The sequence below is a fragment of the Pan paniscus genome, chromosome 2, assembly GCF_029289425.2.
Source record: "Pan paniscus chromosome 2, NHGRI_mPanPan1-v2.0_pri, whole genome shotgun sequence".
In the NCBI taxonomy this organism is placed as follows: Eukaryota; Metazoa; Chordata; class Mammalia; order Primates; family Hominidae; genus Pan; species Pan paniscus.
In genome coordinates, this window is record NC_085926.1 from 57,596,493 (window position 1) to 57,623,924 (window position 27,432).

At 39.3% G+C, this 27,432-nt stretch overlaps 1 protein-coding gene across 4 annotated transcripts in view; it reads right to left on the reverse strand.

Moving 5' to 3' along the window:
* Positions 1-27,432, reverse strand: part of DENND6A (DENN domain containing 6A) — a 72,120-nt gene that overhangs the window by 2,997 nt on the left and 41,691 nt on the right. For all 4 annotated transcript variants that reach the window (XM_034956715.3, XM_008964048.5, XM_003811635.7 and 1 more), the window contains 10 exons: positions 17,813-17,935; positions 17,155-17,250; positions 13,171-13,265; positions 6,225-6,290; positions 6,079-6,143; positions 4,780-4,869; positions 2,443-2,496; positions 2,233-2,342; positions 1,940-2,042; positions 356-430 (listed from right to left, as the gene is read on the reverse strand). In XM_034956715.3, the coding sequence (XP_034812606.1) occupies positions 356-430; positions 1,940-2,042; positions 2,233-2,342; positions 2,443-2,496; positions 4,780-4,869; positions 6,079-6,143; positions 6,225-6,290; positions 13,171-13,265; positions 17,155-17,250; positions 17,813-17,935 (877 nt within the window). The remainder of the gene's footprint in view (positions 1-355; positions 431-1,939; positions 2,043-2,232; positions 2,343-2,442; positions 2,497-4,779; positions 4,870-6,078; positions 6,144-6,224; positions 6,291-13,170; positions 13,266-17,154; positions 17,251-17,812; positions 17,936-27,432) is intronic.

Sequence of the window (27,432 nt, forward strand, 5' to 3'; positions counted from 1 at the left end):
TTAGACCAGAAATTACAGAAACTAAAAAAGCAAGGAGCATTCTATTTAAACAATTCGTTATTGAGCTCAATAAAAGGCTTCTATGTAAATTCATAATAATACCTAGAAATATAAGTGACAATGTTTTTATAGAGCTTATTAGATTCTATATACATAACATTAGAATAATATGGCATCATTATGGTCTGTTTCAGTGACCAAGTATTTTCAGCAATATCTACCATCAATTGACCAATTTCAAGCCCTCTCATTTAAAAAGTTACTTCTGCGAACTATCATGGGTTGTCAGCTCACATGAGAGGACAATGTCTTTAGAGAAAAGTCAATTTAATCTTTGGCTGTTTTGGCTACATACCAGCTTATTTTTCAGCTTCAAGACAAGGTCTACTGTTTCTACTTCTGTGTGTTTCTGGATCCAGAGAAGTAAGTCCTAGAATAAATAAAATCCCAAATCAGTAAGTTCTCAAAATAATATTCAAACCTCTCTATTTCAATAGGTAAGGCTACTGTGAAGGAAAGACAAGAAGGAAAAGGAGAACAAAGTATTTAACCCAGATATAGCATTATAGTGCAAGAATAATTCTCATAATATTCTAATAACTGTTAGATAATTTTCTGCATTAGCCAGAATAATTGTCTCATATTTGGAAGTAAAACAAAATGTACTGAGGTGGCTTTTTTAGATCAAGCAAGAAAAACAAAATTGCAGCTCAAACTGTAACAGTAACCCCCACTTCCACTAAGTAGTGACTAATTTATAAGGAACATTAGTTAACAAATCAAGAGAACTGAACATGAATTTACTACTGGATGTAAACTTTGTGTTTTCAGATATGCTCTTCCTGGGCTTATGTTGCAGGTGCATTCATCATATTCCTTTTCTCAAAGCCACAGTGACTGGGAGTTTATGAGTAGAAAGTTAACACTGAGGTTAGCACACCTCACATTTAAAGCTAAATATAAATGAAAGTGAGACTATTCCTTTTATTTTCACAAGTAGTTTAATTTAAAATAGGCTGGTAATACAGAACATAAAAAAAAAAATCAGTCCGCCTTTTTTTTTTTTTTTTTTTTTTTGAGACGGAGTCTCGCTTTGTTGCCCAGGCTGGAGCACAGTGGCACGATCTCAGCTCACTGCAAGCTCCGCCTCCCAGGTTCACGCCATTCTCCTGCCTCAGCTTCCCGAGTAGCTGGAACTACAGGCGCCCGCCACCATGCCCGGCTAATTTTTTTTTTTTTTTTTGTATTTTCAGTAGAGATGGGGTTTCACCGTGTTAGCCAGGATGGTCTCCATCTCCTGACCTCGTGATCCGCCCGCCTCAGCCTCCCAAAGTGCTGGGATTACAGGCGTGAGCCACTGCGCCTGGCCAGTCCACATTTCTAAAAGTGTTAATACTAACTAAAAAAGGTAAATACGTCATACAGAAAAAGATGTGGAGTTAGGCTTCTTGGATTAGAATCCTTACTCTACCCAGTAATGTGCTGGTAAATATTTAACAAGTGGTTCTCCAAAAGAGGTCTCTGGTTTGTAGCATTTGCCAATTTCTGTGGTGTAGTACTCCCACTGTAGGCTGTTTCAAGCTGCCAACCTGAGGTCACTGAATACAGAGCTGAGAAGAGATGTGCACAGTTGGCTCTTGTGAGCCAATGCAAGTGGACTCCAGCACACTGTTGGCTCCACTACTTAGCAGGGATGTGATCTGAGGCAAGTCATTTAACTTCTAAGCCAAAAGTTTCCCATGATGCAGTTCATAACACACCTACCTCAAAGAATCATTGTAAAGATTAAAAGAGATTATCGATATAAAGCCCCTATAATGTCCTTGGCACATAGCACATGATCTAGAAAAGTTAGTCATCATTACTATTTATAAAGAGTGGATAATTATCTTTACTTTCAACAGTTGTTAATCATTACACAAACACACAGTTTTCGAACCTCTTCACAAAGAGCTTCTAGATGGAGTGCCTCCAATTTTTGGGTCATTTCCTTCCTCCGGGTCTTAAACCAGCCATCAAAATTTGGAGACTTTAGGAAATGCCTATAAAAATACATTTAAAAAAGTGAAGTTTGATTATAACTTATTTCCTTTCCTCAATACCTTTCCTAGTCAGAGAACCATGTCAAACTTTAGTAGAATTTTTTAAAAAGAATAAGCTTAAGTTTAGCTTTTTGTTTTGTTTTTAAATAAAGCACGACACATGGGTGTAAAACAGGGAAAAAAGACTAACCGGTAAAGTCCAATCCAATCGCCTTTTATTCTAGAGGTTAGCTGAGGTCCTGTTTTCTCAAGTGTTTTCATAAATTCTTCTGGAAGAAACTGTCTTAATTGAGGTGGACTCTAGAAAACAGGACATATAATATTTAGAAATTAGGAGTGGATATGTTCACAGAAGTTAATTACAGTTAGAGGACCCAAATAGATTTGAATATATTCATACCTTCCATGGGGAAATACTTTTCTGCAAAGGCATCAGGCTTGCCACATATCTTTCCTAAAACCAAGAAAAAAGTTAATAAAAGGACTGTCTTCAAAAATATTTAAACAGACCTACTTAAAAGGAATGGGTCTTTTAAGTTTTTAATCATATGCCCTTTCAATGGACAGCAACAACTCCATCACTCCCCACAAGAGATATAGCTAAATTTAGACTGACTTGGGAAGTCAGATTTCAAATAAAAATTCAACTAAATCTTGGATAAACCAAGGGACTACATTTTTTCTTTTTTGAGACAGAGTCTTGTTCTGTTGCGCAGGCTGGAGTGCAACGGCATGATCTCGGCTCACTACAACCTCTGCCCCCTGGGTTCAAGCGATTCCCCCGCCTCAGTCTCCCAAGCAGCTGGGATTACAGGCGTGCACCACCACGCCTGGCTAATTTTGTATTTTTAGTAGAGATGGGGTTTTACCATGTTGGTCAGGCTGGTCTCGAACTCCTGACCTCATGATCCGCCCGCCTCAGCCTCCCAAAGTGCTGGGGTTACAGGTGTGAGCCACTGTGCCCAGCCCTTTTTTTTTTTTTTGAGATGCAGTCTCACTCTGTTGCCCAGTGGCACATGGCAGTGGAGTGCAGTGGCGCTATCTCAGCTCACTGCAAACTCCGCCTCCAGGGTTCAAGCAATTATCTGCCTCAGCCTCCCGAGTAGCTGGAATTTCAGGAACCCACCACCACGTCTGGCTAATTTTTATATTTTTAGTTGAGACGGGGTTTCACCATCTTGGCCAGGCTGGTCTTGAACCCCTGACCTCATGATCCACCTGCCTCGGCCTCCCAAAGTGCTGGGATTACAGGCGTGAACTACCGCGCCCGGCAACGCGGTCCATTTTTTAACGATAATAGTTAACCTTACTGAGTAACTATAGGCCAGATAATGCACTCAACATTTTACATGCATGATCTCTTGTAATCCTTGGAATGATCCTATGTGGTAGGTATTATTAGGAAACTGAGGCTTCTTCAAAAGGCTAAATAACCTGACCAAGGTAATACAATTTAGACTTGAAATGAGGTCTACTTGACTTTGGTCTCTGCTCTCTTTTTTTTTTTTTGAGACGGAGTCTCACTCTTTCGCCCAGGCTGAGTGCAGTGGTGCGATCTCAGCTCACTGCAACCTCCGCCTCCCGGGTTCAAGTGATTCTCCTGCCTCAGCCTCTAGAGCAGCTGGGACTACAGGTGCGTGCCACCATGCCTGGCCAACTTTTTGTATTTTTAGTAGAGACGAGACGGGGTTTCACCGTGTTAGCCAGGATGGTCTCAATCTCCTGACCTTGTGATCTGCCCGCCTCGGTCTCCGAAAGTGCTGGGATTACAGACGTGAGCCACCATGCCCAGTCCATGCTCTTTTTTTTTTTAAGAGAGTCTTGCTGTTGCCCAGGATGGAGTGCAGTCGTGCAATCACAGCCTACTGTAGTCTCAAAGTCCTGGCCTTAAGCAATCCTCTTACCTTCGCCTCCCAAAGTGGCAGGCCTGAGCCACTGTGCCCAGCCTAGTCCATGCTCCTAAGCACTACAGTAAAGTTTATTTATTCAAACAAATAGATTTAATGGAATAAATAACTTGACACCCATAGACCAAGAAATAATATTTCTTTCTAAAATATAGCAGCAAAGATCTCCAGGATGCCCTATATAATATTCATAGATATATTACTTTATATTAATAACTGCAAAAAGTTTCTCTATGATGCAGTTTCCAGAGCAGGGCCACATCATGGTACTCCCTATACTTTAATATGACATCCTTCTGAATTTCTTAGAATAACCACATTGTCTAGTCATTTATTCCATAAATATTTGAGTGCTACCATATGCCAGTCTGACGAATTAATAACAAGCAAGACAGATATAGTCCCTGTTATCATAGAGCTACAGCCTCATAGACATTATATCAAATTGTATTCAAGATAAGTATCAGAGAAGGAAGCTCTAATATAATCTTCTTTTAAGGTGAAAAATGTAGTAACTACATAACATTTCATATAAAGTATATCATTTAAGATTCACAACAATCTTGAAAAGGTACTTAGGAAAGTGGAATCAGTCACATTTCACGGGTGAGAAAATTGAGGGTCAGAGAGAGGGAGTGACTTACCAAAGTTGAACAGTTAACACTAGAACAAATAATCCAGGTCTCTTGCAAAGGGGTTTATTTTTAATCACTAAATATACCAGGCTGGCAAAACACACAACTTAAGATATGGTTTTGGAGGGCGGGAAAAACATTTATATACCCTTCACCAAATCATTAAATTATGCAAAAATGTATTTATTAACTTACTAACGGAATGATGAAACTTTGTGTCAGTTCCAAAAAATAGCGTCGAAGAATAACACTTTGAGCCTCAGAAGGACGTTTCTGTTGTACACCCTTAAAAGAGGAAATAATGAGAATCTGTATTCTAGTGTTGGAATATAAAACAATGGATAACTATCAGATTCAATTGCTATGTAAATATACATTTATACTTGATATTTAAAAAACTAGAACTTCACCTTGAAGTAATTTAATGTGAAGTTCATTGTGCAATATCCTGTGAAAATAATCTTTACCGGAGCAAAACATAAGAGTTCTTAGCTTAGGGAATACTGTTCATCCCATACTGTGAAAATGTGAGTTCACGGCTGGGCACCGTAGCTCACGTCTGTAATCCCAACACTTTGGGAAGGTGAGGTGGGTGGATTACCTGAGGTCAGGGGCTCAGGACCAGCCTGGCCATCATGGTGAAACCCCGTCTCTACTAAAAAATACAAAAATTAGCTGGGTGTGGTGGCGGGCACCTGTAATCCCAGCTACTTGGAAGGCTGAGACAGAAGAATTGCTTGAACCCGGGGAGGTGGAGGCTGCAGTGAGCTGAGATCGTGCTATTGCACTCCAGCCTGGGCAACAAGAGTGAAACTCCATCTCAAAAAAAAAAAAAAAAAAGTGAGTTCACAATAAAGACAATCTTTATTTTATATTTGCTATACTATACTATTTACATTTAAAAAAAATGATAACAGTCCCCTACTGTTAGATGCTATCATGGTAGAATCTATGGCTTTTTCACTATAATTTCCAAGTTTCTTGAAAGACTGACACTCATGTGTAGCTACAGCCCCAAATTCATGCCCATACTGTTGCTAACTTAGTCTCCTGATTTTCATAAAACTTTGAATCAAAAAAGAGACCCCAGCAGGGCACGGTGGCTGACGCCTGTAATCCTAGGACTTTGGGAGACCGAGGTGGGCGTATCACTTAAGGCCAGGAGTTCGAGACCAGCCTGGCCAACATGGTGAAACCCCGTCTCTACTAAAAACACAGAAATTAGCCAGGCATGATGGTGCACACCTGCAATTCCAGCTGCTCAGGAGGCTGAGGCATGAGAATCACTTGAACCCGGGAGGTGGAGGTTGCAGTGAGCTGAGATCACATCACTGCACTCCAGCCTGGGTGACAGAGTGAGACTCTGTCTCCCAAAAAAAAAAAAAAAAGGAGAGATCCTATTTCACATTAGTATACATAAAGGACATATTGCGTAACTGGATATTACATACCTGAACAAGGAAATTTAAATTAATAATATGAGCAACTAATTACCTTCTGTAATTGTTTTATGATCTCTTCATCTCTATTTAAATATGGCTTATATGAAGTATAAACTCCTAAGAGCAAAGAAAAGAAGGTAAACAAAAAAACCCAAGTACCATATAAATATATATTTAAAAATCAATAAAAGTCAATACCAGGTTTGGAATCCAGAGTCTTTAGATTCTTCAGTTTTTTCACTTTAACCTGCTTAGGAATTTCACCTGAAGGAAGCAGCATAAAGATTTTTATAATTATTCTAATCATACATATTACAAAATTGGAACTTTATAAGATTTATAATCTGTTTATTACTTAAGTATGTTATAATGAAAGCATTCTTAACATCTATTAATATGTTAAGGGTTCATTCTTGGTATTTTAAAACTGGATAACAAGAATACTGGATTACTACAACAGTACAGAAATAATTCATGTAAATTATATAAAATGGATATTTGATCTTTCATTAATATCTATCATTACTTAAATTTTTCCCTTTTTGTCACTCAACCTGTAATTTAAAATCTATATGCCAAATACATAAAACTGAAAATTTAGATGCTGAGTAGGAATAAAATACCCTTTAAGTATAAATGGAATAGAGAGCAATTCTTAAATGACTATGCAGATGTAGTCTTCAAGGGTTTGTGGGGTTTTTTTTTTGTTTTGTTTTGTTTTGTTTTTGATGGCTCCTCAAATTCAGCTTTTCCATTATAGAAACTTACACTGCCAGCAAGTGGTGATGGTGTGTGCAGCAACCACAGGTCTGAGCCACAGATGGACAGGACTCCTGAGCAGGCTGCTATGTTGAATAGCTTGTGTAGTATATGCAGGCCCTGGTCTTAGGGTCAAAGAAAGCTAACACCTAAACAACCCTTATAACAGGCAGAAAAATGCCTCAAGATACACTTAAAAGTGTCATGAACAAACCTAATTTCAAAGATTTTCTCCACCCTCCCTCTTCTCTGCATAAGGGTTAAAAGAACCTAAGAACTGAAAGACAATCTAGAGATTATATTATTATAGAGATTATAATATAATTGAAGCCTCTAAATTCACAAAATGCCTTTGTTTAAATAGTTACATAGATCAAACTGCTAATTGTGGTATATCTGGGGGTGAGATTTTAAGAACAAGGAACATTTTCCTTTGCAATCTTATATTGCTAAAAAATTTTAAGAGTATGTATTATGATAAAACAGCTATTTCTATAAACTTTTTACTTTGAAGTACAGTTGAACATTGAACAGCATGGGTTTAAACTGTGCATATTCACTTATACATGATTTTTTTTCCTGCCTCTGCCACCCGAGTTAGCAAGACCATTCCCTCCTCTTCCTCTTCAACCTACTCAGTGTGAAGGCTATGAGGATGAAGACTTTTATGATGATCCACTTCCACTTAATGAACAGTCAATATATATTTTATCTTCCTCATTATTTTCTTAGTAACATTTTATTTCCCCTAGCTTACTTTATTATAAGGATACAGTATATAATATATAAAACATACAAAATGTGTGTTGACTGTTTATGTTATTGCTAAGGCTCTGATCAACAGTAGGCTGTTAGAACTTAAGTTTTGGAGGAGTTAAAGGTATACACAGATTTTCTACTACACAGGAAGTTGGCATTCCTAATCCCTGTATTGTTCAAGGGTTAATTGTAATTTCAATTTTGCAGAGAAGCTGCCAAGTAATACAGTCTATAAAGGAAAGAGTGAAAGAGATTAAAAGAAAATTAGTCTATACTCCAAATGTGTCAACTGCCCCAGTAATAATTCTAAACAGATACTTGTTAAAAAAGCAGTATCATGGATATACAGACTTATTTTTTCATTGATTCAGTAAATATTAAGTAAATGCAAGATACTGGCAATACAGGAACAAAACAGCTAATTACCCGTATCAATGAGCCACAGTCTAACAGCAAAATATGGTACAGAGAAATGACAATACGGAGGGAAACGTGCTGGGATAGAATTATGAACAAGATACTACAGAGACACAGAAGAGTGTCCTGGCCAAAGAAGAGTAAGAAAATTATTGAGGATTCCTAAAGGAGGTAACAGTTAAGCCAACTTGTAAGAGAGATAAAAAGTTGGCCGGGCGTGGTGGCTCACGCCTGTAATCTCAGCACTTTGGAAAGCTGAGGCGGGTGGATCACCTGAGGTCAGGAATTCCAGACCATCCTGGCCAACATGGGGAAACCCTGTCTCCACTAAAAATACAAAAATTAGCTGGGCATGGTGGCACACGCCTGTAGTCCCAGCTACTCGGGAGGCTGACACAGGAGAATCACTTGAACCCAGAAGGCAGAGGCTGCAGTAAGCCGAGATTGTGTCACTACACTCCAGCCTGGGTGACAGAGCGAGACTCTGTCCCAAAAAAAAAAAAAAAAAAGTTATCCATAGGAAGGAGAAAAGGCCTTTTGAGTAAAAAGTTAAATACAGAAGCATGAACATGTTGCTCAAAGAGTTGCAGATAATGGTAAGGACAATAATAGCCACCATTTACTGAAGATGTCCTCCGTGCCAGTCTCTGGTCCAAGAACACTGCACAAATTATCACATTTAATCTTCACAATAAGAGTTTATTTATGATGCCCATTTCACAGATGAAGAAACTAAAGCATAGGCAGAACTTTATATTTACCTGGTATGCACCAGAACCAGTTGGTTACTGCCATCATTCATTCTGATTAATGAGTGCCCTATTAAGACAGGTTGTTAGCTCTGTCATAACTAGACACAGAGGAACATCTTGTCAAGGATGTGGGTGCACTAAAACTAGGTACAATCCAGAAAAAGCAATCCCTTTATATCAGGAGGAATGATCCTTCTGCAAGGTTAACACTAAATATATGTTTCTGGTAAAGTTTCAGGACACAGAAGAGCAAAATCTTAATTCTGCTGTGCCTTCCCTCTTGGTCCTAAAGAAGATGTTTTTTTCTCTAATTTTACTGACCCTGCCAGATTTTTTTTTTCCTTGTAGAACTCACAGTCTATCTCAGGTTTCAAAGCCAGAATCCTGAGCAGGGCTGTGTTGCACAACTTGTGCAGCATTTGCAGTGGGCCTGGGTGTTTTTTAACTCAAAAAGCAGAAAAATACTCCAAGATATAAACCACTCATAAATTAAAAGATATATGAGATTTCATGACTATGACACCAAATATGCAAGCAATACAAAGAAAAAATAAATAAGACTTCAAAAAAAAAAAAAGCAGAAGAAAAAGAACAGAAGAAAACAAAAAAATAAATAAATAAGACCATTAAATTATAAACTTCTGTGCACAGGCCGGGCGCGGTGGCTCACGCTTGTAACCCCAGCACTTTGGGAGGCTGAGGTGAGTGGATCACGAGGTCAGGAGTTCGAGACCAGCCTGGCCAACATGGTGAAACCCCATCTCTACTTAAAAATACAAAAATCAGCTGAGTGTGGTGGCGCACACCTGTAATCCCAGCTACTGGGGAGGCTGAGACAGGAGAATCACTTGAATCCAGGAGGCGAAGGTTGCAGTGAGCCAAGATCATGCCACCGTACTCCAGCCTGGAAGACAGACCAAGACTCCATCTCAAAAAATAAATAAAATAAACTTCTGTGCATCAAAGGACACCATCAAGTGAGCAAAAAGACAATAAAAAATAGAAGAAAATATTCACAAAGCATATATCTAATAAGGATTACTATTCAGAATATATAATGAATTCCTATAACTAAAAAAAAAAAAACCCATTCAAACAACTCTATTAAAAGTGGGCAAAGGACTTGAATAGACATTTCTCCAAAGAAAATATATAAATGGCCAATAAACAGGCTGGGTGTGGTGGCTCACGCCTATAATTGCAGCACTTTGGGAGGCCAAGGCGGGTGGATCACCTGAGGTCAGGAGTTCGAGACCAGCCTGGCCAACATGGTGAATCCCTGTCTCTACTAAAAATACAAAAATTAGCTGGGTGTGGTGGTGCATGCCTGTAATCTCAGCGACTCGGGGAGCTAAGGCAGGAGAATTGCTTGAACCCGGGAGGTGGAGGTTGCAGTGAGCCAAGATTGTGCCACTGCACTCCAGCCAGGCAACAGGGTGAGACTCCGTTTCAAAAATAAATAAATAAATAAATAAATAAATAAATAAATAAATAAATAAATAAAATGGCCAATAAACAATGGAAAGATACTCAATATCACCGATCATGAGGGAAATGAAAATGAAACCCACAATAAAATACTAACTCATGCCCATTAGGATGGTTACTATCAAAAAAAAATGAAAAATAACAGGCCAGGTGTGGTGGCTCCCACCTGTAATCCCAACACTTTGGGAGGCCAAGGCAGGAGGACTGCTTGAGCACAAGAGTTTAGGACCAGCAACATTGCAAGATCCTGTCTCTACAGAAAAAATAAAAAATTAGCCAGGTGTGGTGGCGTGCACCTGTACTCCCAGCTACTCGGGAGGCTGAGGCAGAAGGATCACTTGGGCCCAGGAGTTCAAGGTTACAGTGAGCTATGATTGTGCCAATGCACTCCAGCCTGAGCAACAGCATAAGACCCTATCACACACACACACAAAAAGGCAAAATATTTAAATAGACATTTCACCAAAGATATATGAATGAAAGGAAGTAGATGAAAAAGTGCTCACCATCATTAGTCATTAGAGAAAAGCAAATTAAAATCACCATTTCAAACATTCTAGAATGGCCATAATGAAAATGACAACATCAAATGTTGGCAGAGATGTTAAGAAATAGGAACCCTCAAACATTGCTGGTAAGAATGTAAACTGATGGGCCACTTTGGCAAACAGTTTGGTGATTTCTTAAACAGATTTATCAATTCATGCTGCTCTACCAATGATTTTGTGCAAAAGTTATCTACCTACATCTAGCAGAGAGACTTCTTCCACTGGAAAGAGAAAACAATCAGTAGTCTACTACATTATAATTAATAGTCTAAATTAGTAGGCCCAAACCATGAAAATGTCAAGATTAAATTAAGATTTAAAAAAATTTATCATATCATCTCATATCCAAGACTCTAGCAACTGTTGTTCTCTGTACTATCATTAATACTCAGACAGAACAGTAACAGAATGGCAGGGGACCATGCCATTTACAGAGTACCATGCATCAGGCACTGTGTTTAATCCTCCTAGCAGACAAAAAATTTGAGGCTTAAAGATGCTATTCAGCCTATTAGCACACAGTTCTGATTGCCAAGGTGAAGCCCTTTGCTTTTTCCTCTATTTCATAAGGCTTCTAAAAATTTCAGTAAGACCGAGTCCAGAATTTGTAAACAGTACTATTTAAAATGTTATCCTTGATTCTAATAATTCCATTTAGATATATGTATATACCAGAAGGAAAATCTTGTACAATCAGATTATTAAGTCATGTTTTAAATATATCTATGTATAACAAAAGGAACAAGTTTTAAAAGTAGTGGTTGCTGGCCAGGCGCAGTGGCTCAGCCCGTAATCCCAGCACTTTGGGAAGCCAAGGTGGGCGGTCTGGAGGTCTGGAGTTTAAGACCAAACTGGCCAACATGGTGAAACCCCGTCTCTACTAAAAATACAAAAATTAGCCAGGCGTGGTGGTGGGCGCCTGTAATCCCAGCTCCTTGGGAGGCTGAGGCAGGAGAATCTCCTGAACCCGTGAAGCAGAGGTTGCAGTGAGCCGAGATCATGCCACTGCACTCCAGCCTGGGCAACAGAGTGAGACTCTGTCTCAAAAAAAAAAAAACAAAAAACAAAAAAAGTAGTGGCGGGGAGTGGTGGCTCACACCTATAATCCCAGCACTTTGGGAGGCCAAGGTGGGCAGATCACCTGAGCTCAGGAGTTTGAGACCAGTCTTGCCAACATGGCAAAACCCCGTCTCTATTAAAAATACAAAAATTAGCCGGGCAAGGAGGTGGGTGCCTGTAATCCCAGCTACTTGGGAGGCAGAGGCAGGAGAAACACTTGAACCTGGGAGAGCCGAGATAGTGCCACTGTACTCCAGCCTGGGCAACAGAGTGAGACTCTGTCACATAAATAGATAAATGTAGTACATTATAAAGTTATTAGAAAATAACTTTATAATCCCAACTATTTCAGTGGAAAATTCATGAATGTCCATTGTCATGTCGGAGAGATGTCTTCCATTGGAATGAGAAAATAGTCAGTAGTCCGCTACATTACAATTAATAAAATAGTCTAAATTACTACGCCCAAACCATGAAATAAATGTCAAGATTAAATTAAGATTTAAAAAATTTTCTCATATCTTCTCATACGCAAGACTCATGTCCTTAATTAATGTACCATTTAGTTGTCATCTAGGTTAACAAAACTTCCAACCTCAGAATTCATATACTTAAACATCTGTTAAACTCCTACCATGAACAAGGTACTGTATGTCTTTTCCATATGAAAAGACACTTTGAACTGCTCCCTAAATCAATAACCTGTGCTACAGGGACATATACTTGTTTTGAGACCTAGCTGTGTATTTTGTGATAAGTTGGGAATAATTCTAGTTTTCTATAAGGTTTCACTCAAGCAGTATTGGAAAGTTCTGTTTTATTGGGCTTCTATATATATAGAAAGTTCTGTTTTATTGGGCTTTTAAATATATATATAGTATATTTAAATATATATTTATATATATTTAAATATCTAAGTAATAAAAATATATATTTAAATATTTAAATATATATTATATATTTATATTCAATATATTATATTAAAATATATATTTAAATATTATATATTTAAATATATATTTATATTCAATATATTATATTAAAATATATATTTAAATATATATTTAATATATATAAAGCTAACATTTTTGAGACTTCATTTTACTATAATTCTATAAGTGTTATATTATTATTGTATAATAATATAACACTATAAGTATATTTTTTGGTAGGAGGACATGACAGATTATACATATTATAAGAGCCTGCATATTTTAGTGGGAAATTAGCAGGAAATTATACTCTTCTCCAAAGGCCTTGAAGAAAGCTGCCATCAACATAAAAAATAATCAAGGACGAAAAGAAAGAAACCTGTTCAGCAACACTGCACACTAAAAACAGAACACCAAGTTTATACTTTACCTGTAGGTTTAAGGTCTCCTATTCGAATAATGTGTGGCCAGTGCTGGAGTGTCTTAGCAAAAAAAGGGTTGGTTACTCCTAATATAACTGAGGGCCTATAAAAAACAAAACAAAACAAAACAAAAAAGGTGAGAAAAAGATGAATGCTAAATCAGTGAAGAATAGTTTACTTTTTTTTTCAATGAACAATACACAGATTGCTTTTTCCTTTATTCAACACATTACATATCAACTACATGCCAGGCAACACGTTTTACACTAGACATAAAAAGATGAAAGGACACGGTCCTTCCAGCAGCACACAGGAAGAAAGATATACACACCCAGTTATGATGCCAAAATTAGAAGACAGTGAAGGTGGTTTAAAATGCACAACAATTAGCCGAGCACGGTGACTCACGCCTGTAATCCCAGCACTTTCGGAGGCTGAGGCGGGCAGATCACGAGGTTAGGAGTTCGAGGCCAACCTGGCCAACATGGTGAAACCCCATCTCTACTAAAATTACAAAAAATTAGCTGGGCGTACTGGTGGGCACCTGTAATCCCAGCTACTCAGGAGGCTGAGGCAGGAGAATTGCTTGAAACCAGGAGGCGGAGGTTGCAGTGAGCTGAGATTGCACCACTGCACTCCAGCCTGGGCAGCAGAGTGAGACTCTGTCTCAAAAAAAAAAAAAAAAAAAGCATAATAATCACAAAGGAGAACCTATGTCTACCAGGGGATTAAAGGACAGCCTCACCAAGGAGATAATATTTACAGGAAGACATGAAAGATGAGTAGGCGTTTTTTGCCAACTGGATGAGAGAGGGAAGAGTGATGCAGAACAAACTATGTGCAAAGCAATGAAGTGACATTATGGCCTGTCTGTAGAACTACACAGAGTTTAGCATTCCTGGAGCAAAAGCAGAAAGGATGAATAGTCAGAAATGAGAATATTGTTGCCCGATCATTAGTACCATGTTAGTATGCTAAGAAGTTTAGATGTTATCTTACAGGCAAAGGGAAACTACTAGATAACCAAGTGGAGGAATGCCGCATGAAAGAAAAAGTGCTTATTAGAAAGATCAATCGGCCAGGCGCGGTGGCTCACGCCTGTAATCCCAGCCCTTTGGGAAGGCCAAGGTGGGCAGATCACCTGAGGTCAGGAGTTCGAGACCAACCTGGCCAACACAGTGAAACCCCATCTCTACTAAAAATACAAAAATTAGCCAGGTGTGGTGGCAGGCGCCTGTAATCCCAGCTACTGGGGAGGCTGAGGCAGGAGAATCACTTGAACCCAGGAGGTGGAGGTTGCAGTGAGCCAAGATCGCGCCATCACACTCCAACTTGGGGGACAAGAGCGAGACTTCATCTCAAAAAAAAAAAAAAAAAAAAAAAAGATCACTCTGGAAGAAATTTGGAAGTTATCTTATGAGGAGAGAAGGGGTTGAGGGAAAAGCAAATTTGGATATGCAAAACATGAGAGGCAGTAAGACTGGAAAGGGAGCAATAGAAAGAAGATAAGAAATGTAATCAGAGATATTTTAGGATATCAAACTGACAGAATTTGGTAAAATTTAATGTGGGGCATGTTACAAAGGAGAAATTTATGACAAGGTTTTGAGAACTAAATGAAAACTAATGCCATCTATGAAAAGAAAGAAGAGGTATGAGATTAGGGGAGAAAAGAGGGAGACAAAAATAATTCAGTTTGCACATGTTTAGTTTCAGATGCCATTAAGACTTCTATCTTCTATGGGGCAATGTGCTTAAAACATCCCCCTCCTCCCACAACACACACACACACCTGGTTATATAGGTCTGGACCTCACAGAGATATTGGCTAGAAAGATATATTTCAGTCATTAACATGGGGTATTAACAGAAGCCATGGGTACAGATAAGACTGTACAGAAAGGGCCAGGCACGGTGGCTCACGTCTGTAATCCCAGCACTTTGGGAGGCTGAGGCGGGTGGATCACTTGAGGTCAGGAGTTCGAGCCAGTCTGGCCAACATGATGAAACCCCATCTCCACTAAAAATACAAAAATTAGCTGGGTGTGGTGGTGCATGCCTGTAATCCCAGCTACTTGGGAGGCTGAGGTAGGAGAATCACTTGAACCCAGGAGGTGAAGTTTGCAGTGAGCTGAGGTCATGCCACTGCACTCCAGCCTAGGCAACAGAGCGAGACTCTGTCTCAAAAAAAAAAAAAAAAAAAACTGTACAGAAATAATTATCAGTCTGGGCCAGGCGTGGTGGCTCACGCCTGTAATCCCAACACTTTTGGGAAGCCAAGGTGGCAGATCACGAGGTCAGGAGTTCAAGACCAGTCTGGCCAATATAGTGAAACCCTGTCTCTACTAAAAATACAAAAAATTAGCTGGGTGTGATAGTGTGCACCTGTAATCCCAGCTACTTGGGAGGCTAAAGCAGGAGAATCTCGTGAACCCGGGAGGCGGAGGTTGCAGTAAACCAAGATGGCGCCATTGCACTCCCTCCTGGATGACAGTGCCAGACTCCGTCTCAAAAAAAAAAAACCAACTATCAGTCTGAAATCAGAACTCAGAACACAATACCTAGCGAACACCAACATTTAAGGGATTCGTAGAGAAAAGAAGTCTGCAAAGAAGATTGGGATGCACCACAAGACAGCCCAGGAGAGAACAGTATTAGAGATTTACAAAAAAAATTTTTTTGAGACAGGGTCTCACTCTGTTCCCCAGGGCTGGAGTCCAGTGGCACGATCTGAGTTCACTGCAACCTCTGCCTCCTAGGCTCAAGCCATCCTCCCACCTCAGCCTCATGAGTAGCTGGGACTACAGATGCATGCCACCACATCCAGCTAATTTTTGTATTTTTTTTGTGGAGACAGGGTTTTGCCACGTTGCCCAGGCTGGTCTCTAACTCCTGGACTTAAGTGATCTGCCCGCCTCGGCCTACCAAAGTGCTGGGATTACAGGCATGGGCCATCAAGACCAGCTGGTGATTAAAATATTTTTAAGGTTAAAAGTGTAAATGTTACAAGAAAGAAGAGGTGGCAGACCAGCCTGGGCAACAGGGAAGGGAGGGGAGGGGAGGGGAGGGGAGGGGAGGGGAGGGGAGGGGAGGGGAGAGGAGGGGAGAGGAGGGGAAGGGAGGGGAGGGGTGGGGAGGGGAGGGGAGGGGGAAAGACAGAAAGAAAAGGAAAAACAGGGCAATGATATGCCCACTGGGTGAAACAGTGAGAAGGGTCTTGATGATTTGGCAAGAACAAATTCAATGAATATGAAGAAGTCAATCCGCAGTTGACTAGAAGCAACCAGAAAATCAGGAAGTGGAGATAGTACATGCAGATTTTTGTTGTTGCTTTAGAAATCTAGCTGTAAAAAGAAGGTGAGCGATAGAGCAAGAGCTAAAAAGGAAAGGGTAAGATTATTTTTTCTTTTTACAGATTGAAAAGATTTTTCATAAAGAAGTACAACTGAAAGTACAACCCAGTGGCTATTAATGACAATATAGCTTCCATTAATAAATAAAATCACGTGGGCCGGGTATGGTGGCTCACACCTGTAATCCCAGCACTTTGTGAGGCTGAGGCAGGCAGATCACAAGGTCAGGAATTCGAGATCAGCCTGATCAACATGGTGAAACCCTGTCTCTACTAAAAATACAAAAATTAGCCGGGCGTGGTGACGCATGCCTGTAATCCCAGCTACTCAGGAGGCTGAGGCAGGAGACTCTCTTGAACCCAGGAGGCAGAGGTTGCAGTGAGCCGAGATCATGCCACTGCACTCCAGCCTGGGCAACAAAGCAAACCTCTGTCTCAAAAATAAATAAATAAATAAAAATACATAAAATCGCTCAAATAAGGTACTAACTCTTAAAATCTAAAATTATTTCCAGCAGCTCCTCAAACTTTCCTTTTATAAGATCATTCTGCCTATAAGCTTTTATTACCAAAAATAATTCTACACAATTTTGGTTATAAAGGTAATACCTGGTCAATAGAAGTTATTTTGTTTACTTACGGAGCTTGGGTACGGGTAGTATATTCTTTGAATTCACTATCATGAATAGTGAAATAAGGTCGGAAATCACTGAAGTACTTTAATGGAGAAATACAGCTGTGGAGCAGGAAGAACATGTAAAATAAAGGACACAGAAATTAAAGGTCCTAATCTATAACTAGAAAACATCTATACAAACGGTATACACACAAAGGGATACTTTGTTTATTTTAATAAATGGTAAACTCATTTCACAGAATTAGAAAGACAGATATATGTAATGCGAAATGGCATACTGAAAGAACACACTGGGTTTGGGGCAGAAGATGCGGTGAAATTCTGGCTCTACTGTTCACTAGCTATGTGCCTTTGACTCTACACTGATCATTCACACAAGTAATATTTATCAAGGAACAACTTCATGTAATGAATCAATGTGCCTGCCACTCAGAACAACAAAGGCATGGTTCCAGCCCTCAGGGAGCCTGAATCAATTTTCTCATCCATAAAATGGTGCTATAATAAGCATTACCTTCTGATAGGGGTTTTTGCATGGATCAATGCAATAATGGGTGGGGAAAAATACGACAGGTGGGAAGTGCTGCAAATATCACCAACAGGTTAAGTACTGCAGCATCCAAAAAAAAAAAACCCAGAAATAGTAACCAAATAGACTCACTTAACAAGTGCCAATACAGTCTCTGATGATTCCGATGGTGATGGCGCCATAACCACAAGGGGCTCCCCCAACAGCACCAGCTCCCAGAGCATCTGACTATGAAGGAAAACTGGGCAGAAACACCTGAAAGGTGATGCACAGTAGAAATATTTTTTAATGTAGCCAATCCTGTTTTTAAAATTCCTACATAATCTTTCTAAAAACTCCACATTGATATAAATTCTTCCTGCTATTTGTATCTTGATCTGATACACAAATTCATTTAGAATATGGTGATGTATAGAGACATAAGTCCCTTTTATCCACATAAAAATATCTATCAATTTGAGTCATCCTAATTTTTACAAAATTAAATGTAATATATTGACACACAGAATAACTGACAATAAAAGCATATAATTCTCAAATTGTTGTACCATATGATAGATCTATTTTATCAATATTGCTTTGATACTTTGAATTTCAATCCTAAATATTTTTAAGGAAATAAGAAAAATTACTTTTCCAAGGGCACTTATTGGATATACTTAACTTAAAACCCAATACTTCTGACATTAAAGAATGATGACAAATCACAAGGGGGAGTGCTAATGCTGAACAAGAGCGAAACTCCTGGGCAGATACTCCCTCTACAGAAGTGCTGAGTATTTTTACAGCAGCCCTGGAATTGGGTGGAGGCCTGTTGGGACATAACTCTGCTAGTATGTTACCAGGCCTAAGACACTTGGTAACTTTCACTTATTTAGGAATTTCCTCCTGGCTTGGTAAAAATTTTTCCTAGTAGATTAGGGGGGAAAATCTTATCTATTTATGAAAATCACAACCAATCCACTCAGTTGAAAAGACACACATGCAAATAAAAAGAAAAGAAAAATCAAACAACAATTAAGTGCAAAAATATGCAACAAATTATGAGATGGAAATTAGGGGAGTTAATTTTAACTATTTAAAAACAAGATAAGTGCCACAAAAGAAACAAACAACAACAAAAGAACAGCTCATGGGTAAGGCAAAGGAGCTCTTCCTCTTCCCTTCCTAAACAACTCAGTCCTAAAGCAGAACATGGTAGGTATCTCTGACATGAGGGAAAGAGAGCCGTATTGACCAGGGAGGCGTGTCAGAGCTTATGTAAGGTAAGGTGGACATCTACATGCAGATAGTGGCCTACTGTGGAACTGCTGGAGCCCAAATGTGGTGAGCAATGTATACATGTGTGGGGATTATTTGGTTTCAGTTCACAGAGCCCAGGAAGCACAGACAGGTAGCCTGATGAGTAGCATCAAAGACAGAATGAGTTGAGGAGGTTGTCACAATGTGGGACCACCTGGCATAAGGTGTCAGAGCAGAGAAATGAGGGTATCTCCATGGAGAAGTACCCTGGAGTAGGGTAAGCACACAAGCAGGGTAAGGAGAGCACTCATGTGAGGCTTGACCTGGTGTTGAGAGTCAGAGCCCAAAAAGGGGAAGATGGCACCCACCTGGAGATGTGGTCTAGTGGGACAGAGTAACCTGAATGAGACAGGAGGGTATCCATGGGGGTGGGGGTGGGGGGTCAATCCAACAAGAAGAATCAGAGAGTGAGCAGGGTAAGGAGGATATCCATGCAGAAGGGAAGCCAGGTGTAGAATGTCAGGGCCCAGTGGGGATGAGAAAAGTATTAGCTTGGGGGACAAAGTTGCAGCAGAGTCCTACCCAGAGCAATCAGAGAAGAGAAAGAAATAAAGAGCATGCAAATTGGTAATGAGGAATTTAAACTGTCACTGTTTGCTGATGACATCATATACCTAGAAAACCCTAAAAACTCATCCAAAAACCTCCTAGAACTGGTAAATGAATTCAGCAAAGTTTCCGAATACAAAATTAATGTACACAAATCAGTAGCTCTCCTATACACCAACAGCAACCAAGCTGAGAATCAAATCAACCCCTTTTACAATAGCTGCAATACATAAAATAAAATACTAAGGAATATACTTACTCAAGGAGGTGAAAGATCTCTACAAGGAAAATGACAAAACACTGCTGAAAAAAATCACAGACGACACAAACAAATGGAAACACATCCTATGCTCATGGATGGGTAGAGTCAATATTGTGAAAATGACCATACTGCCAAAAGCAATCTACAAATTCAACGCAATTCCCATCAATGCCCTCCTTACACTGCTTGTTCCCATCATTCTTCACAGAACTAGAAAAAACAATCCTAAAATTCATATGGAACCAAAAAAGAGCCTGCATAGCTAAAGTAAGACTAAGCAAAAAGAACAAATCTGGAAGCAATACATTATCTGCCTTCAAACTACACTGTAAAGCCATAGTCATCAAAACAGCATGGTACTGGTATAAAAATAGGCATATAGACCAATGGAACAGAACAGAGAACCCAGAGATAAAGCCAAATGCTTACAGTCAACTGATCTTCAACAAAGCAAACAAAAACATAAAGTGGGGAAAAGACACCCTATTTAACAAATGGTGCTGAGATAATTGGCAAGCCACATGTAGAAGAATGAAACTGGATCCTCATCTCTCATCCTTTACAAAAACAAACCCAAGATTAATCAAAGACTTAAATCTAAGACCTGAAATCATAAAATTTCTAGAAGATAACATTGGAAAAAACCCATCCAGGCATAAACCTAGGCAAAGACTTCATGACCAAGAACCCAAAAGCAAATGCAACAAAACAAAGATAAATAGATGGGACTTATTTTGCTTCTGTACAGCAAAAGAAATAATCAGCAGAGTAAACAGACAACTCACAGAATAGGAGAAAATCTTCACAATCTATACATCCAAACAAAGGACAAATATCCAGAATCTATAAGGAACTTAAATCAGCAAGAACAAAATAAACAATCCCATCAAAAAGTGGGCTAAGGACATGAATAGACAATTCTCAAAAGAAGATATACAAATTGCCAACAAACATTAAAAAAATGCTTAACATCACTAATTATCAGGGAAATGCAAATCAAACCCAAAATGCACTAGTACCTCACTCCTGCAAGAATAGCCATAATCAAAAAATCAAAAAATAATAAATGTTGGTGTGGATGTGGTGAAAAGGGAATACTTTTACACTGTTGGTAGAAATGTAAACTAGTACAACCACTATGGAAAACCGTATGGAGATTCCTTAAAGAACTAAAAGTAGATCTACCATTTGATCCAGCAATCCCACTACTGGGTATCTACCCAGAGGAAAGGAAGTCATAAAAAAAAAAAAAAAGATTCTTGCACATGCACGTTTATAGCAGCACGATGCACAATTGCAAAAATATGGAACAAGCCCAAATGTCCATCAATCAATGAGTGAAAAAAAAAAAATATATATATATATATATATAGTTGTATGTATGTATATATATATTTGTCCCCCATGCTAATACTTTTCTCATCCCCCCTGGGCCCTGACATTCTACACCTGGCTTCCCTTCTGCATGGATACCCTCCTTACCCTGCTCACTCTCTGATTCTCCTTGTTGGATTGACCCTCCACCCCCACCCCATGGATACCCTCCTGTCTCATTCAGGTTACTCTATCCCACTAGACCACGTCTCCAAGTGGGTGCCATCTTCCCCTTTTTGGGCTCTGACTCTGTGTGTATATATATATACATACACACACACACACACACACACACACACACACCATGGAATACTACTCAGCCATAAAAAGGAATGAAATAAAGGCATTCAGAGCACCCTAGATGGAACTGGAGACCATTATTCTAAAGTATCTTAGGAATGGAAAACCAAACATCATATGTTCTCACTCATAAGTGGGAGCTAAGCTATGAGGATGCAAAGACATAAGAATGATACAGTGAACTTTGGGAACTCAGTGGGGAAAGGGAGGGAGGGGGTGAGGGATAAAAAGACTACATATTGGGTACAGTGTACATTCCTCGTGTGATGGGTATATCAAAATCTCAGAAATCATCACTAAAGAACTTATTCATGCAACCAAACACCACCTATTCCCCAAAAACCTTTTGAAATAAACAAAAAACCTAAAAAAAAAAAGTTGTAGCAGAGATGCAGCATTGATTGCTAACAGAGGTATTGATTAAATCAGTTAATAAAAAATAATTTAATATATATGAGTGTGTATATATACATGCATTTACATACACACACACACATATACATACACACACACACATCCTAGCTTTGTCCACTTGAGAGGGTCTAAAAGCAATGATATCTCAATATCAATAAGCACACCAAATGCCCAGATTTTGTCTTCTAAATCTTATTCTCTGCTAAAAAGAACCAAGGCTTTTTAGAGAAATGGCTGGTTCTAGGGCTTGGGAAGAGAAAATACAAGATGATCTGGAACCCAAGAGAATGGAAAACATGTCCACACAAAGATGTATACACAAATGTGGACAGTAGCATTATTGATAATAACCAAAAGTGTAAACCATCCAAACCTGCATCAAAAGGTGAATGGATAGACAAAATGTAGTATATCCACATGGAATTTTTTTTTTTTTTTTTTTTGAGATGGAGTTTTGCTCTTGTTGCCCAGACTGGAGTGCAATGGGGCGATCTTGGCTCACCACAACCTCCGCCTCCCAGATTCAAGCGATTCTCCTGCCTCAGCATCCAGAGTAGCTGGGATTACAGGCATGTGCCACCACACCCGGCTAGTTTTGTATTTTTAGTAGAGATGGGGTTTCTCCATGCCAGTCAGACTGGTCTCGAACTCCCGATCTCAGATGATCTGACCACCTTGGCCTCCCAAAGTGCTTGGATTACAGGCGTGAGCCACCGCACCTGGCCCATCCACATGGAATATTATTCAACCATTAAAAAAATGAAGTACAGACAGTCCCCATGTTACAATGGTTCAACTTACAACTTTTAACTTTATGATGTTGCAAAAGCAGTACGCATTCAGTATGCTCCTCAACATATGACAGACTTACCTCCAGATAAGCCCATTGTAAACTGAAAATATCAAAAACGCACTTTCAACTTACAATTTGCAAACTTACAATGGGTTTAACAGGACATAACCCCCTTGTAAGTCTAGGAGCATCTGTACTGATTCATGATACTGCACAGATGAACCTTATAAACATTATTCTGGGTGAAGGAAGACAGACACAAAAGGTCACATTTTGTATGATTCTAGTTAAATGTAATGTCCAAAACAGGCAAGTCCATAGAGACAGAAAGTAAGTTAGTAATGGCAAGGGGCTGGGAAGAAGAGGGAATGGGAACTGCTAATAGGTACAGGGTTATGTTTTGAGGTGATGAAAATGTTCTGGAATTAGCAGTGATGGTTGCACAACTTTGTGAATATATTAAAAAACTAGTGAATTGTACTTTAAAAGGTTGAATATTGTATGATATGATAATTACAAACCAGTTTATTTAATTACCAAAAAAAAAAAAAAAAGATAAACCCGGAATATCTCACACCAGAAAGCAAGACAGTGTTCAAAGAATGACAGAGATATGGCAAAAGAACATAGAAGCCACCCTGTACTAAGTTCTCACTGGCTAAACTGGGACAATTTGAATATCAAAATAGGTAATAATGGATTAGAATCCATTGAATAAAACAAGAAATGAGAGTCCAAACAGATATATAAAAATAGTGTGGTGATTCAAAATACGTCCAGGCTGTGCATGGTGGCTCACTCCTGTAACCCCAACACCTAGGTGGGAGGATCACTTGAGGCAAGAGTTTAAGACCGGCCTGGGTAACATAGCAAGACACCCTCTCTACAAAAATAATAAAATAAAAATAAAAATAAAAAAATAAATAAATAACATCTGTCCACAAATTCTTTGACAGTCCTTTCAAAACATGGAGCCTAATTCTCCCGTTCTTGAGCGCGGACTGGATTACTGGTTTGATTGTAATTAACAGAATACGGTAGAAATGACAATGTACAACTTTGAAGGCTGAGTCATACAGGACACTGTGGCTTCAGCCTTCTCTCAGTAGCTTGCTCTGGGAAAAGTTAGCTGCCATGTTGTGAGAACATTAGGCAGCCCTATGGAGAAGTCCATAAGGCTAGGGCTGAGACCTCCTAACAACAGCCACAGAGAACTGCGATCTCCAGCCAAGCTGTGCGAGTAAGCCTTGTAGGGAAGCAGACTCTCCAGACTCCTATGTCCAACTGACTGAAACCACAGATAACAACTTGACTGCAACCACATAAAAAACTCTGAGCCAGAACTACCCACCTAAGCAGCTCCCAGATTTCCAGCCCTCAGAAACTGTGTGAAATAATGTTTGTTCTTTTAAGCCTAAGTATTGGGATAATTTGTTACACATCAATAAATAACATATATAGTTTCAAATATCTCCCCCGAAAATACCTAATTACAAAAGAAAAAACAACTTATCAGTGGAGAAGCTTGGAGGATACCACATTAATCAAGTTATCAAACTGAACATCATCAATAACAAGTCAAGCTCAACTTATGTGCCACCTCCTGACAGATGCAGAGCCTCAATCTAATCAGGAGTAAATACCAGACAATCCTAAACTGAGGAGTTTCTGCAAAATAACTGTCCTGTAATCTGCAAAATACCAGGATCATGAAAGTCAGAGACTAAAGAACTATTCTAGACTGAAGATGACTAATGAGATGTGACAGCTACATGCAACAGATGATTCTCAACTAGACATTATTGTAACAACTGGTAACATTTGAACTGGTCTTAGTATTAGATGATATTAACTTATCAATGTTGATTTTACCAATTTTGATGGTTGCGTTGTATACTTGTTTGTAGGAAATAGACTCTAAAGTATTAAGGGATGACAGGGCACCAAGTCGCCAGCTTACTACCAAATGGTTTGGGAAAAAAGTCTTCTGTATTGTACTTACTACTTTTCTGTTGGTTTGTAAAAATAAGCAAAGGAAAAATGAAAAAGGCCTACATGAAAACATCTCACCAACTGACTTTAATAGTGGGATTCCTTTAAGGCACCAAGTTGCAAATTATTGTCTTTCAAGTATATTAATATATTATTAGCAAAGGGCACACATAGAAGATAGGAAGTATAGTTACAAGATAAATCATTCTTTGAAAGCTTTGTATTATACTGATAATATGTTATCAAAGTTGTTTTTTTGGGTGGGAGGTAAGTTTTTAATATTCAGGAAAGGAAACTTCTCTCGAACTAAAAAATATTAGTAGTAGGCCGGGCGCGGTAGCTCACGCCTGTAATCTCAGCACTTTGGGAGGCTGAGGCAGGTAGATCGTGAGGTCAGGAGATCGAGACCATCCTGGCTAACAATGGTGAAACCCCGTCTCTACTAAAAATAAAAAAAATTAGCCGGATGTAGTGGCACAAGCCTGTAGTCCCAGCTACTCGGGAGGCTGAGGCAGGAGAAATGCTTGAACCCAGGAGGCGGAGGTTGCAGTGAGCCGAGATCGCACCACTGCACTCCAGCCTGGGCAACAGAGCAAGACTCCGTCTAAAAAAAAAAAAAAAAAAGGTAGTGTGCACCAAATTAACTGCAGTATAGGATTACTGAAATGAAGGTCTGTAAGGAAATCACTGGGTCTTTTCTTTTAGTACCACATTTATATTCCCATTCTGGCATATCATGCCTTTATGCTAAGCTCCCACCACCAAAACAGCCATGCCTTGGGAAAATAATTAGAAATTCACTTCTCTTTTTTTTTTTTTTTTTTTGAGACGGAGTCTCGCTCTGTCGCCCAGGCTGGAGTGCAGTGGCACGATCTCAGCTCACTGCAAGCTCCACCTCCCGGGTTCACACCATTCTCTTGCCTCAGCCTCCCAAGTAGCTGGGACCACAGGTGCCCGCCACCATGCCCGGCTAATTTTTTCTTTTTTGTATTTTTAGTAGAGATGGGGTTTCACCGTGTTAGCCAGGATGGTCTCGATCTCCTGACCTCGTGATCCACCTGCCTTGGCCTCCCAAAGTGCTGGGATTACAGGTGTGAGCCACCGTGCCCAGCCAGAAATTCACTTCTAAGAAATAAACAGTGGTTTCAACCTTTTGAGAAAGATATAGTATGTTATTATAATCTGAAACCTAAACCCAAAGGAAATCAACATGTGTCAGATAGCATCAGATACATTTTATGTGGTGACAGGCTTTCTCAATCTCTGAAACATAGAAACAGCTATAACTGTTGTCTACTCAGCCAATGCGGTAGAAAGCCAAAATAACTTGTTTCTCAAGTCACAATAGGGAACAGGGGAGAGAAGCAGGTGGCAGGAGGTGATAACTGATGTGTCTCTCATTGTACTAGGAACAAATAGCAAATATCATCAGGTAAAATGTCCCTGACTCTAAGGCAAGAAAATGTCTATTTCTTTCAACAGGAAACTGCCCTTCAATTCTAATCTCACCTCAAAAATAGAATGAGGAAACTATTTCTATGATCAAGAAAGCTGAAACCAAAGGCGTGGTCCATGGAATAGACCTTGACCTAGTGAAAGGAGCGCCTACACTCAACTGTATCTCTGCTACTCAAATTCAAATGCCTTTCTAGGTCTCTTTACTTTGCTTTCAAGCTCAGTCTTGGTGTAAATCTATCACCTTCAATATAACTGGATAAATACGTAAACTTTCATTCACACGAATAAACGTCAAATGTAAGCTCTACAGAAACAAAAAGCACAGTCACAAATAAAGCATTAATCTAATCATTAGATATTAAATGCTTGATATAATACTATCACTGTGTGAGATTATTTTTCAAAATTTGGTTTTCTCATCTCTTGGAAAACAAGAATTTTTTTTTTTTTTTTTGAGATGGAGTCTCACTCTGTTGCCCAGGCTGGAGTGCAGTGGCACGATCTCAGCTCACTGCAACCTCCATCTCCTGGGTTCAAGCAATTCTCCTGCCTCAGCCTCCTGAGTAGCTGAGATTACAGGCGCCCGCCACCATGCCGAGCTAGTTTTTGTATTTTTAGTAGGGACAGGGTTTCACCATGTTGGTCAGGCTGGTCTCAAAATCCTGACCTCATGATCCGCCCGCCTCGGCCTCCCAAAGTGCTGGGATTACAGGCGTGAGCCACTGCATCTGGCGGGAAACAAGAATTTAAAAACAACAAACTTACTTGCCCCACTCTTAAAACAATATTATGTAATTCATATCCAGGAGACAAGACATGTGCTAATCAAAGGTGTTAGTGATGGGGGTAATTAACTAAGGGTTGAGCATCCCTAATGTGAAAATCTACATTACAAAATGTTCCCAAACCCAAAAGGTTTTGAGCATTGACAAGATGCCACAAGTGGAAAATTCTACTCATGACCTCAAGATAAGTCAAAGTCAAAATGCAATCAAAATTTAGTTGCATGCACAAAATCATTAAAAATATTTTTTAAAATTACGTTCAGGCTATGTGTATAAGGTGTATATGAAGCATAAGTGACCCTTGTGTTTAAACTTGGGCCCATCCCCAAGATATCTCATTATGTATATGCAAAAATCCCCAAATGCAAAAAAGTCCAAAATCCAAAACACTTCTGATTCTGACCATTTCAGATATGGGATATGCAAGATTACCACAAAAGCTAAGATAATCAGTAACAAACAATAAAGCGTAAGACTCATACCCAGAAGTTCAAAAGAAAAAATGTCCAATAATTGAACTCTA